The 19,577-nt window shown below is 40.0% G+C and overlaps 1 protein-coding gene across 1 annotated transcript in view; it reads left to right on the top strand.

The window, feature by feature from the left end:
- Positions 1-19,577, top strand: part of LOC146830793 (E3 ubiquitin-protein ligase TRIM39-like) — a 180,471-nt gene that overhangs the window by 42,742 nt on the left and 118,152 nt on the right. The window contains exon 3 of the mRNA XM_085604956.1: positions 12,199-12,429. Within this exon, the coding sequence (XP_085461082.1) occupies positions 12,199-12,429 (231 nt within the window). The remainder of the gene's footprint in view (positions 1-12,198; positions 12,430-19,577) is intronic.

Below are 19,577 nucleotides of genomic sequence, written 5' to 3' on the forward strand. Positions count from 1 at the left end.
AAGTCTATGAGCTTATTTGTCCTTCATTTATTTTGGCAGCTTCAGAATATACAACCCGCGGAACAAGAAAAGAAGGATCAGAAAGAGAAGGAAGCGCAAGTTTGGAAGGAAAAAGAAAATAGAGTCGAGGTAAGGAACACATTTAGTAAATTTACATTTAAAAAATAACATTTTACATGATTAAATTACAATTTTTAAAAATAATAACAGTAACCAAATAATGTTTATTAAATATTTCTTTATTGGAACAAACTTAAAAAATAATCATAATTTTTATTGATTTTTGGAACATAATGTACATTATTTAGAAAACATAGAAATAATTTATTTACATTTATAAACATTTATTTACAGATTATATAAATAAAGTAGTCCGTTATAAACATTGAAGCGCGCGATGACGTCATGACGTGAGCGTCGACGTAATGCGCCATTTTGAAGAGCATCGGAGGAGGAAGCAGCAGGAAGCTGATCTGCGTCCAGGTAGGAAACATTTTCACTTTTAATTATAGATTAAACCATTAATAGTGATACATATATAGTAAGAAAAGAATAAGGAGAGGTTGCGGAAAAACTAATTGATGTTGTAAATGTTTTAAATCATGTCCACAATTATGTCATTAATGTATGCCTATGTCGGGTCGCGCAAAGGAATTGGTTCATTACAAAAATGTATGTAACTGTAAAATTAATAAGAGTTACTGTTCACAAAGTTTATTTCTTAACTTCGGAACCAAAAATACTGATTAAGATCTTCATTTCTAAGAGAAAAATAATGGCGTATTCGTAAATTTTGGAAAAAAGTGATTGAATATAAATTGGTGTTTATGCAGCAATGTGCATTTTGGATAATGGCTTGACTTGTACAATTTTGAGTAGTTTGATTTTTGGTGAATTTTTAGGCCGGTAATTAATAAAGAAGTTTTCTGAAATTAATCTAATTGCGTTTGGTTTTTGAAATATTGGTCCAATACTATGGAACAGTAGATTTGATCATATTGGTAGTTTTGCTATAAATGAAGATTTGAAAAAAAAAAAAAAAAAATTAAGAGACCCGACTTGTAAGTTTGTAAAAAATTTTAGAAAAACATTGTATGCCAATTGTAATTTAAAAATATTTAAATTTGAAGCAAAGCAAGAAAGTAAGTACAAAACTAATTTTAGAAAGAAAGAATGTTAGAAAGATTTTCCAGGTAGTCTATAGCCACACACAACGAAAATTGTTGTACAATAGCCAATAGTCTCTCAGACATTTCCTTAGTTTTGACAGTTACTCGTGGGTTTAGACTACCTGCAAGTGTTTGGGCTATTCTCATTTCTTGGAAACTTTGCTCCTTCTTCAAAGTTTCCAAGAAAGAGTAGAAGTTTGGATGAGGTTTGCCAATTGTGTGGTTGAAGGAGTTATGCCATCCCTCAATGGCATTGTTTGTTTTTGCTTCTCCCTCTAAACAACTCGTGTAGCAGTTCCACCACTCCACATGGAATCGTGGCTTCCTCCTGCGACCCGATCTGCTTAGGTGCCCAATCCATGTGTTCTCGAAATAATTTAGAATGGGTGCCAATTTTTCTTCGTTACTTGTATAATAAACAGATTCTATAATTGCAGTGTAGTACTCGTCCACACTATTGGGAGCAGCAAAACAAAGTGCTGTTAATTTTTTTAGTTCAAATTGTAGTTTGCTATCACGAGAATATTCTGCAACTAGGGATGTTTTCTGTAATTTACGCCAAAATGCCTGGGAAAAAAGGAAAAAACATCCCTGAATTTGGGTATCCGTGTACGTTTTATTGATCACATTGATCATGCTCAATTCAAAATCAATAATTATTTTCCTAGGACTTTGAGATGTTTTACTTTTAATAACTGATAAAAGTTCAGTGTATGTTGCAGAAGTCTTATCAGGTAGCAAACTATATACTAAGGGGATTACACTATTGTTAATTTTGGCATGTATAGTGTAAATTTGAGTGAAAGGATGGGGTGTACTTTTAAACGTCCCATCCATCATCCAAATTTCACTACTTTCTAACTTTGCAAGGTTACGTGGGGTACTAAAAATGAGAATTCGTTTCTGAGGGTTTTCGTTATCATGCAGAAGGAAAGGTTCATCAGAAAAAGAAATAGAAAGATCATGTGGAATTCTAATGTCAGAGAAAGTATGTGGTGTAGATAATTGAATGTTACTTGCCTGCTTTTGTCTTTGAATAATTCTTCTCAAATTAGGAATTATAGGCATGTTACTAGCAACATGACTGGGGACATGCTGTGCAACCTCTCTTAAAATGGATCCTGTAGAATCATTGGAGGTGCTTGCAATAGCTTTCATTTCGTTAACTGTTTCTCTTATTTCTACCTCCATTGCAGAGGCAGAGTGGTTATGTTCTGTTGTTTTCACAACTAAATTATCAAGAGTAACCGCTCTGCCACTGCAATGGGTAGTGTAGTATTGCACACACCTCCAATGATTTCTAGGAAAACTTATTCTTTCCTTACTATATATGTATCCTCCATGGTTTAATAAATGTTTTCCCTTCCTGGATTTAATGTACTTCGCAGCTTCAAGACTAGACATTATCTGAAAAGAGAAGAGAAGAAAAACAAATTAGGATGAAAAAGTAAATGCTATACCTCAAATGTTACCCTTACACCTTCCAACACTTTCCCTACTGCTGCACCTTCCTGGAGTTAGAATAGTAAATTGGACCCCTACACCATCCAACACTTTCCCTACTGCTGCACCTTCCTGGAGTTAGAATAGTAAATTGCACCCCTACACCATCCAACACTTTCCCAACTGCTGCACCTTCCTGGAGTTGGAATAGTAAATTGGACCCCTACACCATCCAAAACTTTCCCTACTGCAGCACCTTCCTGGAGTTAGAATAGTAAATTGCACCCCTACACCATCCAACACTTTCCCTACTGCAGCACCTTCCTGGAGTTAGAATAGTAAATTGGACCCCTACACCATCCAACACTTTCCCTACTGCTGCACCTTCCTGGAGTTAGAATAGTAAATTGGACCCCTACACCATCCAATACTTTCCCTACTGCAGCACCTTCTTGGAGTTGGAATAGTAAATTGCACCCCTACACCATCCAACACTTTCCCTACTGCTGCACCTTCCTGGAGTTGGAATAGTAAATTGCACCCCTACACCATCCAACACTTTCCCTACTGCTGCACCTTCCTGGAGTTAGAATAGTAAATTATACCCCTACAAAATCCAACACTTTCCCTACTGCTGCACCTACCAAGAGTTAGAATAGTAAATTATACCCCTACAAAATCCAACACTTTCCCTACTGCTGCACTTTCCTGGAGTTAGAATAGAAAATTATACCCCTACACCATCCAACACTTTCCCTACTGCTGCACCTTCCTGGAGTTAGAATAGTAAATTGTACCCCTACACCATCCAACACTTTCCCTACTGCTGCAGCTTCCTGGAGTTAGAAAAAAAACTTCTTCCAACTGCAACTCTTATGTTATATATTTTGGGATTATATTAACAATAAGAAGTAAATGGTTTGTCTAACATATTGATGGTTTAAATACAATGCTGTTTAAAAATACCTTGTTTTTTTGGAATTGCTTTCCTTGGTGAGGCTTCTGAAGTGGAATTGGCCTGCTGGGTGGAGTTTTCACTTATGTGATGGACTGAATCGTACAACAAAGTTACAAACAATTGTCTGGAAAAATGAAAAAAGAGAAAATGAAATAACTGAACGTTGTTGACAAATGCAAATTTTGAATAACTTTTAAAAATTATGACATTGAATATAACTAATAGTACATAACACTTTCCCTACTACTGCACCTTCCTGGAGTTAGAATAGAAAAATGTACCCCTACACCATCCAACACTTTCCCTACTGCTGCACCTTCCTGGAGTTAGAATAGTAAATTGTACCCCTACACTATCCATCACTTACCCTACTTCTGCACTTTACTGGAGTAACAATAACAAAAGGAATGACTATTCCATTGTGGAATTTATAACACTGAAAATTTAAAATACCTTTTTCTGTTGCTGATTGTTTTCGTGGCTTTTTGGTACTGCTGGCTGCAGGATTAAGTTATTTTTTTTATTGATTTAATCCACAAAGTTGCAACCGATTTACTGTGGAAATGAAAAAAAAAATTAAAAATTAATGTTACTTTGCCAACGTTGGTTAAAACAAAAAAAAACACAAATGATTGTAAATCTGATATTTTATTTCACTCTACATCACATAACATACTTTTCATGGTGCTGCATGACAAATGAGTATGAGTAACAATTGGTAAAGCAAAACATAATACACTTTCAATGCATTATTAAATAAGAGTAATAATGGATACCCCTACACCATCACTCAATTACTCTACTGCTGAACATTCTGGGACTTACAATAGTAATAGTTACCCCAGTAACATGAAACGCTTTCTCAAATGCAGTACCTAATTGCAGTCATATTAGTAATTGTTACCCCTGCACCATCGCATAATTTCGTTTACGATGCAGTGTGAATGTGTAAAAAATTAATATAATCCCCTTTACCATACAACACTTTTGCTAATGCTAAAAATATATTTTTTAAATAATAGAATTACAATTAAAAAACATTTACCTTCTCAATATTAAAGGTGAGTCGATTACGTTGAGGTGATGGAAAATTAGGTACACGAATTCTTGATTTTGGAAAAATAACAAGTTTCTGTTTTTGGAAAATAAAGTAGTTGTTTTAAGTTGGTATATATTTTTAGTGATAAAAAATTAGAAACAGTACATTTTATAAGTTAATATAAAAATTTTAAAAACATATTTTGTATGGAAAGAAAACATAATTTATGCTAAAGCAAGGTATTAAAATATATTAGTGACTTACTAGTAGTTGCAAACTAACAATGCTTTTCTAAACGAATTCAGTGCTCTCTCAGTGGAGGTCACAGTGGAGGTGTCAGAGGGTCAGGTTTTGACGTCTGGTCTCTCTGGTAGTTGATAATCAACTGATTACAAAATGGTGTCTTCCTGGTATTTATAAGTTTTTGTCAGTGTCACTATTAATTTTTTTTAAAACTGCGTTCGTTGTGTTTTTTATTATACTTTATTTTACTGTGGAAAATGATAATTTTAAAAAGCATTTAAAAATGTATTGTTTTCATTCATTTGCTCCGTTTTGGCATCCATTTTGGAACATGTCTTTTACTATTGTTTTCATAGAAAGTGTTGTAGGACAAGTTTTACAAGTGAGATGGATAAAATGGCGCCTATGTGTATGTGTCTTCTGTTTTACTCTGGTTACTTATTTTCCTATATATTCATGATAAAAATGTGTATGAACTGTTGTTAAATTTTTCGTTATTTGTGTAAAACTTTGAAATGTGTGTAAACGGATTTTTGGGGGGAATGGGAGTATTAATTTTAATACTCGAGTATTAATTTTAACACTAGAGTATTAATTTTGTAATGCATTTCAGTCAATTTACGTACAGTTTTTCTCCACATTTTAATACACTTCCCCACCCTAAAACCCCTAATTTCCCTGCATCCCGTGCCAGATTTTATTGTACTTTTTAGTAAAAAAATATTTTTTTCGCGTTGTAATGGTATGCGTTGTAATGGTTTTCGTTGTAACAGCCCTTTTAAGTATTTTAATAGGTTTAGCGTTGTAAAAGTATTCGTTGTAAAGTAAAGCGTTGTAGTAGTGTTTGCGTTGTAAAAAATGTGTTGTAATGGTAGGCGTTGTAATAGCATGCCTTGTAACGTCATACATCCCTACATGGTCGTGGCGGTGTCTTCAGTGGTGGCCGGTTTCCAGGCGGTTATGGTCGGCAGGTTGTCGGTGGTGGAGAAGGGGGTGGTGTCCGAAGTCTGTTCGCTGAAGTTGTCGTAGAGGGCCTTGATTTTCAGGTGAAAGTAGGAGCTGAGCTTATTGCAGAGGTCCTGAGATGGTGAGACGTCCATGGTTTCGCTGGGGGGGTTGGTGAAATGCTGTATGACGTTGAAGTCCTTTCACCCTCCATCACTTAACCCTTCTCCTATAACCTTCCCCTCCATTCATTCTAGTCTTCATAATTTTTTCATCATTCAGCAATTCTAATTCAGTTTATTTTTCGGCTCATCCCCTCTCCATTTCATTTCAGGAGCTCCTGATTGATTTTCTTCTTCTCTCACCTTCCCCTTCCTTTTCACCTTTTCTCCCTTATTCTCCAAAACTCAAATCTTCCTTGCCCTCTCATTCGAAAGTTAGTCACTTTGTCGTCCCGTCATCAGTTTCCTCTCTGCACTTCTCTATACTTTTCACCTCTTATTTGTAGGTTAATATCAAATGCCTGAACAGTCCTTCTGGTGAAGGGGCGAGAGGCCCTTGAAGCTCACTGAGGCAATGTTTAAGGGAAAAATCAGGGTCTTTGGCATTCTTTTGTTACAAGAGTTAGATTTTATCTCTATACTCACAGAATAAAAGGAATATTCTTGGGAAAACAATGAATGCAGCTCAGGAGGATATTTGCTCTAATGTACAGACACAACCAAATTAAAAACAAGATTGACCAACAACAAATAGATGTACGTAGTACTACCCTGCACGCAATGCAGCCTTGTAAAGCCTTGAGAGAAAAAAGATACTGAATGGGACACTACCACCTGCTGGCTTCGGCCACTTGCTGCGCAGCAAAGAGCCGGGCTCTATTGCAAGTCGCATGTTGAATACAAACTTGGTTTGTGTGTGTTAGAAATTAGGTCTCTAGTTGGCAGAGGTATGCACGCTGTCCAGGTAGGGACCGCAATCCTAGTCAGGTTAAGTCAGATAAACAACCTAAATTAACTTTTGCTCACCATCTGGTAACTTGCACAGAACAGTCAGGCTAAATTTAAGAGGCAATGTGTAAAGTATTTGTGCAACACTTAAGTTATAGTAACAAAGTGAAAACACCACAAAAATACTCCACACCAGTTTAAAAACATAGTAAAACAAGACCAAAACAACAAAAATCCCAAAACAGTGCTTATAAGTCAATAGCGCTAAAAGGTTACTTGTGGTCGCGCTACACCAGAATAAATCCAAAGTTCAGGCCAACCGCGGTGGAGACAATTAAAGATAAACTGGAGCTCCCAAACGGCAAGTAAGATAAGTGGGTATAAAGTGCGCTTGTGCTATACAGTCTATGTACATAAATAGTGACTGATTGAGGACTTAGGGGTGGTTGATACACAGTGAAATCCTCCAGAGTCAAATAGAAGCAGTGCACTTTAGCTTGTGTCAACATGGGTCATCTGTTTCACACTCAACCGATCCCGCTTGGGAGTCACTGAGAGTCCACATATGTTTTGACAAGGTGCCTCTCACATTGGTTTTGGACTAATACTTTACAACACCTGATTCTACCAGTGCAGCGGACCCTTTCGGAAGTAACTTATTGACTTTCTCTACATACACATCAGCAAATGGGTGTTTCCCAATCTGCGTCCTGATGATAACTCTGCTCAATTGAACATATAGGGTCGAAACGTTGACCCAATAATAGTGTACTCTTTTTATTTCATTCTGGAGCTTTTCACTCTGTGTCAGAGTATGCATCAACTACCACTACATCCTCAATCAGTCACTATGTATGTACATAGACTGTATGGCACTAGCACTCTTTATACCAACTTATCTTACTTGCACTGCACCGTTTGGAAGCACCAGTTTATCTTTAAACGTCTTGAATATGAAGGCCCAATGATTTTTCTTTTTGTTGAACAATTGAATTAATCCGTGTTTGAAATAGAACCAATGGGTTGATGGTTAACTACTATTTTTCGAAGAAGTAGACGTTCACACTTTCCCGTCTAGGGACCATACCACTTGACTACCCATGTGGCAGCGTTACTGGGTTGCCCCATGTTCTTTTAATATGACTGTGTGTAAGGCAGGCCAGCTACAGAACTCACGCAGGTCCCACTGAAAAAGTACTTTCGATGGAGCAAGTGTTGACGTTGAGAGCCCGATGCATCTTTGTCGAGGTTCGCAGAGGGTTGCTGCATTAGCGTCAAGCCCTTTTGAGATGCAGGTGCTAGCCTCGCTGTCGAGCCGCGTGCACCGTTGTTGCCGAGCCCCATTGTTGCAGGCGCTGTGTGGTCATTGAGCTGCGCAGACCGTCATTGTCAAGCCACGCAGGCTGTAGAACCGCTGTCATCGAGCAGCCGGTATGCCGGCGTAGGTGGGCAATGTATCGGTTCTGATCAGCGCAAAGACACTGATGCAACTACGTCAAGGGTTTTGTACAGCAGGAATCAACTTCCAAGGGCCCAAGACTGGATTGGCACCACTTCTCAGAACAGAACTCACAGAAGGCAGAGACAGGGTGCTGTTGCAGGGTTTGAGGACGTCTTTGATGGCCCTGAGACTTCAAGAACAGGGTGCAAGCCAGGAAGCCCTTGGAGAACCTGGGTTCAAGGATGCAGAGACCAGGTCCTTCTCCCTGCCAGGCAAGAAGCAGCAGGCCAGCACAGCAAAACAGGTAGCAAAGTGGCAGTCTCACCTACAGCACATAAATCAGCAGGCAGCAGGCCAACACAGCAAAGCAGTTAGCAGAATGGCAGTTCTCCCTACAGCACGAGCTGTTCTTCTTTCTGGCAGACTTTCCTTGCTTCCAAAAGTGTTCTCTGAGTTAGTGGTGTCAGGGGTCCAGTACTTATACCCAGTTGTGCTTTTGAAGTGGTATAGACTTCAAAGAGGCCCTTGAAGAACGCAAGGTTCAAGCCTTTCCTGCCCTGTCTCCAGACTCACTACTGGGGGGTATGCATCTTTTTGTGTGGGGACAGGCACAGCCCTATTTAGGTGCAAGTTTTAGCTCCTTCCTCCCCGTCTAGCTCAGGAAGGCCCATCAGCCTGGTGATGGGCCGTCAGGATGTGAATGTCACACCCCTGCTCCGTTTGTGTGTGACTTTCTAGAGGGAATACACAAAGCTCAGCTGCACCCTAACCCAGACGTGTATTCATAGACAGGCAGAGAGAGGTACAGAATGGTTAAAGTTAGAAAATGCCAACTTTCAAAAAGTGACATTTTCAGACTTACAAAGCAAAATCCGACTTCACCAAAAGTTGTTATTTTAAATTGTGATTCCAGAGACACCAAACTCCAAATTTCTATCTCTTTCCAATTGAAAATTACTCTTAAAAGATGCTAAGGCAATCCCAGTTTTAGCCTATGGGAGAGATGGGCCTTGCAGTAGTGAAAAGCGAATTTCATAGTTTTTCACTACCAGCCCATGTAAAACTTAGAATTACATGTCCCATCTTTTAAATACACTGCATCCTGCCCTTGGAGCTGACTAGGGCCTACCTTAGTGCTGACTTAGCAAGTCGAAATGGCAGTTTGAAACGCAAACCCTGGCTCTGCAGTGGCAGGCTTGAGATATGTTTAAAGGGCTACTAAAGTGAGTGGCACAATCAGCGGTGCAGGCCCATTGGTAGCATTTAATTTGCAGTCCCTGGGCACATGTAGTGTACTTTACCAGGGACGTATTAGTAAATTAAATATAGCATTTGTAGATGAGCAAATGTTACAATGTTTAAATTACAGAGCACATGCACTTTAGAACTGCTTAGCAGTGGTAAAGTGCTCAGAATCCTAAATCCAGCAAAAATGAAGTCAGCAAAGCAGTAGGTTAGAAGGCAAAAAGTCAGGGGAAACCATGCCAAAGATTCTAGGTCAAACAGTTTGTTTTTTTCCACTTTCAGGTATCAACTAGAAAGAACTCCTTCAACTTAAGAAACCACAATGACAAGTTAAATAAGCATATGAATCAAACAGGATACTGTAGTCTAATTCTCTTCAGCATACGTTAACCAGTCCTCTCTCGTTGATATGTAAATAATCATAATTGATTTGTAAAGCATATCTGATTGAAATGGTATTGTTTAATTAAAGGCAGACCTAGACCCTTCAGAGGGCCTGATTACGATCTTGGTGGATAGGGTTACTCTGTAACAAACATGACGGATATCCCACCTGCCATATTACGTCACATTTGCGACAGAGAATCCCATCTGCCAAGATCGTAATCGGGCCCAGAGCGTTCCACCTGGGGCCTTCTGCAATCTATCCTTGTGTACCTCGACTGTGTTCTTTCAAGGCACATACATACTTCCCATAAGTTCATGTCTTCTCCATCAGTTTGTAAAACACCGTTTGTGCTTCTGATACACAGTGTGTTGTGTATCTGAGCTTGTAGAACTCCAAGACGTAGCTGAATCTTGTTGTCCACTGTTTTCCCTTTGAAAACTGGTATCTGCTCCTTGGGTCCAACACAGGAAACCAGCAGGTTCCTGCTAGATTATCAAGGCCATTAATCACAAGAACTGGCCTGAGCTCATTCAGCTGTTGAGTGGTGTAGTCCACACACAATCTAATCTTATTTGTCAGTCAGTCAAGTTTGCTTTATTCGAATATCATTCATAAAAGCAGAAATACAATTACAATAAGCAATCTCATACAATATTTAAAAATAAGATTAAATTATGATCAAAAGATCAAATACAAAGCATACATGTACAATTTTTGTCTTAATCGTGACCCTATAAAACGTACTGTTCTTTTGGTGGTAAATAATTTAAGTTTAAAAGGCAGAAGAAAAATAGTTGAATAAAAATATTTTTAAAACCATAATATAGAAATGGAAGTGCAGTAAAAATGATATACGAGAGAATAATCAAAAGACTAGCAGTCTCTCCCTAATCATGAGAATAGTCAAACGACTAGCAGTCTCTGTCTAATCGACCACGCCCAGCCTAAATATTTTGCAGTGGCTACTGAAATCCATGGCAGAGTACTGGTACATATAATACGCAGGGCCAGGTTACCACTGGTTGTTCCTAGATTTTTACACATCGGGGACATCCAGTTACGCCTTGGGACCGCGTAGAACTTACAGGCAAATAGAAAATGACCAATAGTTTCTTTACTGATACCACAAGCAGGGCATCCATCACAAGATCCCCCTTCCCACTTAGATGTCAAGAATTTAAGTGGAAGTGCACCAGCTCTCAGTTGGAAAAGAAGCTTTCTTTCCATAGGCCTTGTTATAATGTCCCAATATGGTTCTAGACAAGGATACATCTTGGCCTCTAGGAACTCACCAGTCATAGAGCCGGCACTCGAGCTATTCCAATACCGGCGACCAACCATCTCCCAATAAATATTCTTTAAAGTGCTTTTAGATGGGAAACTGGCTCTCGCCGGATCATCCCACAGTAAGCACAGGCCAAGCTCAGACAGGGATGTCCTAAGTGATTTTAGCTATCCTATTTTGTGATAAACATCGGACCTTATAATGTCTAAAAAACCATCTGCATAATGAGAAAGGACAGGAGTCGTCCATAACCTGCGCCAATACAGGATAGGGCGAAGTTGTACCAAATCTGAGATTGCTTTTCTACCCAGATCATATTTTAGGGGCAACAACGGGGTACTTTTAGGGACACCTGTTATTGCCCTAAAAAATTTGTTCTCTGAGGATTGAAGGGCAGCAACCTTCTCAAAGCCCCAGAGCTCTGCACCGTATAAAGCGGAGCCTAGAGCTTTTGCTTCATACACCTGTAAAACAGGTTTTACAGGTTTGGTCAATGATTTTCTATGCTCTGTACAAATGGCACCTGCCAATTGCCTATGTCTGAGTGTAGCAATGTCAACATGATGCCGCCAGTTCATCTTGCTAGATATATGAATACCCAGATATGTAAAGGTATTCACAACTTCTAGCGGGCGATCATTTAAAATAATTTTAGATTTAAAGCTACGGGGGGGGGTTAAATATCATAAGCTTTGTTTTGGCAATATTAACCTCTAGTCCATACTCCCCACAGAATTCGTCAAAAATAGACAAGGCACACTGCAGACCACTAGGAGTTTTAGATAGGATGAGCGTGTCATCTGCAAACATTAAAATTGGGATTTTAGTCCCGGCTAAAAAAGGAGCGTCCACTTGTGCGGAAGTTATGCGAGCAACAACATCATTAATGTATAAGGTAAAAAGGACAGGAGCCATCGAACAGCCCTGCCGGACTCCCCTCTCTAATCTTATTTGTTTTCTTGCTATGGTAGTTGCTGAAGCATAGAGCTTGGCAGGACTTCAGAATGATTGTTGCTGCCTTCATACCATCTAGATAACCTTGCATGTCTTGTTGTTAGGGCAAATGTAATGTGATTTATTTTTATGTTGCAGGCCAAGTTCAAAAGCAAAAGAGAGCAAATCACTAATGAGTTTGAGAAGCTCCAGAAGTTTTTGGAAAAGGAAAAATCTCGTCACCTCAGCAACCTGGAGGAGGAAGAGAATACGAGTTTGCAGAGTATCAAGAAGAAAGTGACAAAATTGGAAGAACAGCAATCTGTCCTCAGGAGATTGATCACAGAGATTGAATCAAAGTGTCAGCAGCAGGAGGTGGAGTTACTGAAGGTAAGAAAAGGTTATAAATCTAGAGAACAGAAAGATCAGCAAACAGTCATCTGTGTCAGAAAGTACCAACCTTATACACCTGATCCATTGGAAGTGATGAATACTTCTATATGGTATTCATGGAATGGTAACGGAGACTCAGGATATCATCACTGGGCACTGTTTTGAATTGGAAGAGCAGCGATTTCTAAGGATAAGAGGACGCCTTCAGGGATTGTATAGATAATGCTCAGTAACTGGTTTCTAGAATAGTAAAAGATGTCCATTTAAACAGTCTTTTGTATCGCCAACTCTCTAAGGGTTAAGAAAACTGCATTTCACTGCAGACAGCGACCGTCTCTGTTGTGTGAACATGCTCTGTAATTTATTGATGTATTCAGTGCATGCTCATAAATTGCAGCATAATAAATTTACATTAGTATTATTGAGTTCACCTGACAACAAGCAATCACTTTGCCACCCTTTACCTGTAACGTAATACCAAATGAGCTTCTAAAGTTGAGTGAAGGATGTATCTGACATGGTCACTGACTTTGTTCTCAGTGCGGTTGGCTCACTTTCCAGCTCATTCTGCTGTATTTGACTCGGTCACTGACTTTGTTTCCAGTGCAGTCGGCCCACTTTCCAACTCATTCTGCTTGCCCGGTGGCAAGATGGCTGCCACAACAATCTGACTATTGTGACCCAAGAAAGCAGTTGAAAGCAAAAGAGGACTCTGACCCATCTGAATTCCACTGAAAGTACGGTAGGACTCCAGCCCAAGTGAGTAATTATAATCAAAGGAGGTCTAGGAGCATTTTGGTCCTTCATTAAAGCAAAGTAGGACTCATATCCAGCTATGACTGGGAACGGCAGTCTTAGAAGGGTGTCTCTACTATACACCGGCAAGTCGTACATATAGCTCGCCCCTCCCTCTATCTCGCACACGGATGCTCTTATCACTATTGAGGCTAGGACTATTCTGCTCAATATTCGTGAATTTAAATTCTACAGTGGAAGCTGATGCATGTTATCCCTTAAATTCTTAAGCCCACTTGACTACTACACTTCTCATACACTGTTTTAAATCGCTCCTTGGTCTCCAACTCACCATGGTGCTAAAGATCACCAACCCTATCGAGGTCCTTCTCGCTCCGGTGGGTCACAATACCTTTAAGATTACATACCCTCCTAACCTATCGAAAAACACTTCTAAGAACTTCAAACATAACCATTTTTTTTTTTTTAGAGGAGTTGGCCTAACAGCTAGGGCGGTCGACCTTGAATCTGGGGAATTGGGTTTGAGTCTCTGCAATGATGCTGAACGTCCTGTGATTCTGGGCAAATCACTTAATCTCCCTGTGCCTAACCAAAATGAATGTGTGTCCTCATGTAACGTAACTGGTGCTATGTAAAGCGCTCTGATACCCGATTCGGGTCAAGTTCGCGCTATATAAAACTCTGCAAAAAAAAAAAAACCTTCTCAAGAGGCACCCAGAAACACTTATATCTGATACATATGCACATCTAAAGGCATCGTCGTTCACGACCTAATCTTTTTTATGAAGAGAAGAGCTCAATGAAGGAAAGCCTTTACATCCATGCTGAGTGCCAAATTTATAAAGAAAACTCCTCGTGGATTTAGATTATCCATTATTCCCTCTCCAATCTTCAAAGGTGACCTCTCCATCTCCTTATACAACAATGGGATCCCTCCTATTCAATCATCCGATCAAAACCTAGAACAATTTGATAAAATCTTTATGAGAATTAAAAACTCGATGGCTAACATTGTAACGCCTTTGACACAAGATCAATCTCTAACAACTTAAGGGAAACACCAAGGCGTTGCCCCCTTCACTACCTCTTTCACAACATCTTCCTCCCCCACCAGAGATCAGGCTGACCCCACACAATGCACTAGCGGGGTGACCTCTGGGGTCAATCCAAGCCCCCATTCAGCCCCTAGTTTATGCTCATTTCACAACTCACTGAACCGTTCTGAACCCTCCAAACGTTTGACTGAGAAACACCACTCTATAGTTTGCAATAACAGCAATCTAGTGAACTTTAGGGATGCTTCCCCCCCTCCTTCTAATATAAAATTGCCCTCAGGCAATTCCCCCTCTCCTTCCTATATAAAATCGCCCACAGGCAAGTCCCTCACTGGCAATTCACCCTCTCCTTCCTATATAAAATCGCCCACAGGCAAATCCCTCGCCGGCAATTCTCCCTTCATCCCACATGTCTCTGCAGAGTCACAACAGAATTCATCTAGGGAAGGTAGTTATTCAACACCTCTTTCTACCCATCTCTACACTCCAATCCCAAATTCAAGGTTTGTGATCAATTTATTGCAGGTCAATGCCCCCATTTCATCCTCACACTTCTATGAGGACACGTCGTAAACCTCCTCCTCTTTTCCTTCCAATAGATTTCTTTCTCATCCAACCTCCAAACCTACCTTAAATACAATAAACCCTACATTCAGTGAGGATAATCTGTATGACATCAAGAATGATATTAAACTAGTTAAGAAAGCATACAGATCTTATTGCACATACCTTTTAAAATAGAGAAAATGGGGGATCTCAATCATCAGAACCTCTCCTCTACGCTCAATTACTTCCAAAGGAAAATCTTAGCTAGGGACAACCTAGGGAATACTCACGGGAAATCTAGACCTTATGCTAGCAATCACTCCAGACCTAATAGGGTCACCGATCACCTGACGGATACAGACATCCTACAATTCAGTCCATTTCGTTTCTGCTCCCTCTACTTTCAATATACAAACTATTACTTCCAATCCATTTAGAGAACCCAGTGTCACCCTCAGATCTAAGAACATGGAAAACTTACTTCCCGTCCAAACCTCACACCTCGAAAGCGTTGTCACCAAATCGCACATAAAATCGATGCTATCTAATTGCAGATCTGCAGCAAGACACACAGCTGATATTGCAGACATGATCCTTTCACATGATCTAGACCTCCTGATCCTAAAGGAAACTTGGCTCAAAGATAACTCTACACCAGTGTTTCCCAAACTGTGGTCCTTTTCCCAGGGGGTCCGCGGGCAGCAGTTTAAAAAGCACTGCACTTGTATAATTAGCAGTTTTCCAGCAACAATAAAAGTGCCAAGATAACACCAGTGATTAATGTACCTGCTGGAGAGAGATGAGAGTTTTGTCCTGTGGCAGCTTTGAGTTATCTAATGTAGCACAGAGGGTTAATTTGCCTATTGCAAAGAACGAGTACTGTGCATTTTAAATAACAGTATTTTATGTGCATAGGCGAGTGGGTTACTGCTTTTGTCACAAAGATTATTTTGTTACTGTGCAGTACATAAGTGACAACCGTAATCTAGCACAGTGACCTATAAACTGTCATCAAAGAGCTGCTTGCAAACTGCATGGTACAAGTTAGTACCTTATGTTTTTTCCCTGTCTTTCATTATCCCGATGCTGCTAAAAAGGTTTATTAGGGTGGAAATACATTTTTATTGTTAAAGTCAATGCTAACCACTGTCTTATGTTCTGAATCCCGAGTTTTTTGTGCATCTCCAGACCAAGCACTCTTTAAAAATACCTACCAGTATAAATGACATGTGAATCCTACACCTTGTAGTCCCCTTTGCCTTATGTAACATGTTCTATACACTGATTTACACTTATGATTAATTGTCTCTATATGTGTGTGATGTAAAGTGATAAACGTATTGTAGACTGCACCATTGTTTCCTAAATTTCTTTGGGGGGAGGGCCTCCCAAAGCCCCCTTTGCAGTGGTCAGGCACACTCAATGCACTTGGTGTGCACCGTATGGGGACTGGTCTGAAAACATTTGCCAGGGCTGCTTTGGGTTTCCAGTCTGGCCCTGGCAGGAGTAGGAGCCTCGTACTGCGAAATAAAACCAACCATTTAAAAGTTAGTCACAGAGATGCAACACCAACCTTCCCATTAAAATTTTGTTTTTTGCAAATTCTTTCAATATAAAATACTAAGGGGGATATTTAAAAAGAAGTGGTTGAGCGTGTCGTTAGCCTCTGTGGCTTAACGACACGCGCCGCCACTTCAGAAACGCAGGGCTGCACCATATTTACAAGAATATGGTGCAGCCCTACATTTTGCCCTGTGCTGGTGCTACATTTAGCAGTGTAGCGCCAATGCAGGCACCCTTGCAACACAGTGCAAGGGTGTCTATGTGCAGGGGAAGATTGTATATGTAAAGGAAGGTCCCCCCCCCTTCCTGCACATTAACAATCTTGAAATGGGGTTTTGTCACTTGTGTGTGTGCTGCTTAATGCAGCACACATGGAAGTTACAAAATGCCATTTTTTTAATGATTGTTTATGTGCAGGAAGGGTCACCTTCCTGAACATAAACAATCCAAGGCGTTTTGCTTTTTCCATGTGTGCTGCACAAGGCAGCACACATTGAAAAAGCAAAAATGAGGAGAAATAAAGCATTCCTCCTCGTTTCGCCAAGTTAAGACCTGGATTTCCCTGGTGTTAATTTTGGCGCTGCCTCCTATTTACGCTGCCCCTGTGAATAGGGGGCAGCATCAAAATCAATGGGTTTTGCGGTGGAATGCCCACTGCAAAACCCACTACCCACCCCTTTCACGCTAAGCATTGCGCGAAAGGTGGCCTTATTTACAAGGCAGCATTAAGCCATATTAAGTGGCTTACTGCTGCCTTATAAATAAGGTGAAGCCCCTATCGACACGCGAACATTACGAAAAGTGATGTTTCCATGGTGGTAGGGGTTTGTAAATATGCGCCTAAAATCCTTAGTATTTCGAGTATTTGTTTTGTGTGCACACATGTTTATTTTTTTCGAATTACTGTTTTAACGTTTGAAATTTAAATCATACAAATTGCTTGGGGGTCTCCGAGTTCCAGTGGTGACTCAGTGGGGTCCTTAGGAGTCAAAAGTTTGGGAACCACTGCTCTACACCAATCCTGGACATTTCTAGTCCCCCCAGACTACAACATAATTAGATTGGACAGACTAGTTAAAACTGGAGGTGGAGTTGCTTGCATTCATCGATCTAGTCTCTGCTTGAGACAGATTTACTCCACTCTGATGTCCTCATACGAAAACCTGGAACTCGAAATCTGGAACAATGACAAAATAATTTGTACACTCCACTCTATCTACCACCCCCCTGGAGATAACCCCATGTTCACTGACCAAATGATGGCGACCATTTCTATGAATGCCGACAAATCTCACAACCATATCTTCCTTGGGGACTTCAACTAGCATTGGAACAATAACAATTATCCATTAGTAAACACCTTCAAGACCTTCCTATTTGACTTGAATCTTACCATATTCTGCAACAAGCCAACGCATATCAAAGGTTTCACCCTAGACCTTATCATAGCCAAAGATAACATCCTTCAACTTGACTATAGAGCACCTTGCGACTGGTCAGATCACCTTGTAATCTCATTTCGCATCATGGAAAAATATTGATCAGACAAGGTCAACCTCGAAAAAACAAACAATGGTCTAAAGATTTGAGAAACAAATTATCTCACCACTAAGAGCAGTATTCTTCTTCAGCCGCCCCGCAATATGACAAACCTGGATGATTTCACTGACAACTACACTCGTTCCATAACTCATATCTTTAATGCACGTGCTCCACTACATCTCAAAAGAATCCCTAACAAGCATTCTCAATCTTGGTTCAACAGCTCCCTTAACGAGAAACGACGGAATCTTAGGCCCGCTGAAAGATCCTGGAGATCCTCTCCTTGTCTAGCTAACCTCAAATGACTAAGGAAGACTCGAACTGCCTATAACAAACATATTTGCCGCACTAACGCTGATCACTTTAGATCGCATCTTGATATGGCCAAAAATAGACCTAAAAAACTTTTCAAAATCATCAAATAACAATCGATCTAACCCTTTAATCATCTCTTGACACTTAAAAACTCAGTCCCAAGCAGTGAAGAGTTCTCCACTCATTTCACTGAATAAACAAAGATCAAATTAGATCTGCAACTCTCCTTACCAAACTTACAGAATCAAGCTCTCCACTCCCTGGTCTCTGGTTCACCTTGGTTGAGCTCTCCTGTGATCGTTCCGGTTGCTTTTACTCCCAAAAATTATGCTTTGTGGAATACCTTCAGACTTCCGGATGATCTTGAGCTGCTTAACATATGAACTACTTTAAAACCATCAAATCGCCTGACCGATCCTCTGCCCACCCACCTCTTTAAAGAGCTTACCTCATCCATTTTCCCACTCTGGTCAAAGATTCTACATGAATTCCTCATGCAAGGCCTCATTCCAGATTACCTCAAGATGGGTCAAGTTATCCCCATACCAAAGAAACCTAAAGCAGATTTATCTGAGCCTAACAACTACAGACCTATTTCTACTATCATGACTCTATCCAAACTTCTCGAGAAATATGTTCATACTCGACTCTTTAATCACATTGACCATTTTCAACTCCTCAACCAATTCCAGTGTGGCTTCAGATTGGGTCACAGTACAATAAGCACCTTAACTTACATTGTAGACGATGCCCTAAGACTTCGAGACCAGAATGAACGTTGCCTACTTATACTATTGGATCTCTCCTCAGCATTTGATATGGTCAAACACGAGAAACTAATTAACCTTTTTGAAACAAGAATGGGGTTATCAGGTACAGTGTTAAATTGCTTTATCTCGTTCCTTCAAGGGAGAACTCTTAAGATTCAAAGTAAACATTGACCTTTCCAACAGTATTCCTGTTTCTATTGGAGTCCCACAAGGATCCACACTATCTCCTACTCTCTTCAACCTGTATCTAGAGCCCCTCACCGAAATTCAGAAACAATGTAATATTCATTACCATATGTATGCGGATGATACCCAACTGTATATGAAAATTTCTTCTCCGAAATATATTGCTTCTCTCAACCTTGCTTTCTTAAAAACCCAACTGTGGTTATCACTCAACCACCTTTTGCTAAACTTACTCTACTCAAAACAGAATTCCTCCTGCTCGCCCCACACAATCATACTGCACCCATTCAGGCCTGGCTCAAACAGTTTACAGCCCTCAACTGCACCCCACATGTAGTTAAATCTACTAGATCACTAGGCCTGATTCTGGACAAATGTCTAAATATGCGGGATCACATCAGTGCTACAACAA

Source organism: Triturus cristatus, chromosome 5_1 (genome assembly GCF_964204655.1).
Source record: "Triturus cristatus chromosome 5_1, aTriCri1.1, whole genome shotgun sequence".
NCBI classification, from domain to species: Eukaryota; Metazoa; Chordata; class Amphibia; order Caudata; family Salamandridae; genus Triturus; species Triturus cristatus.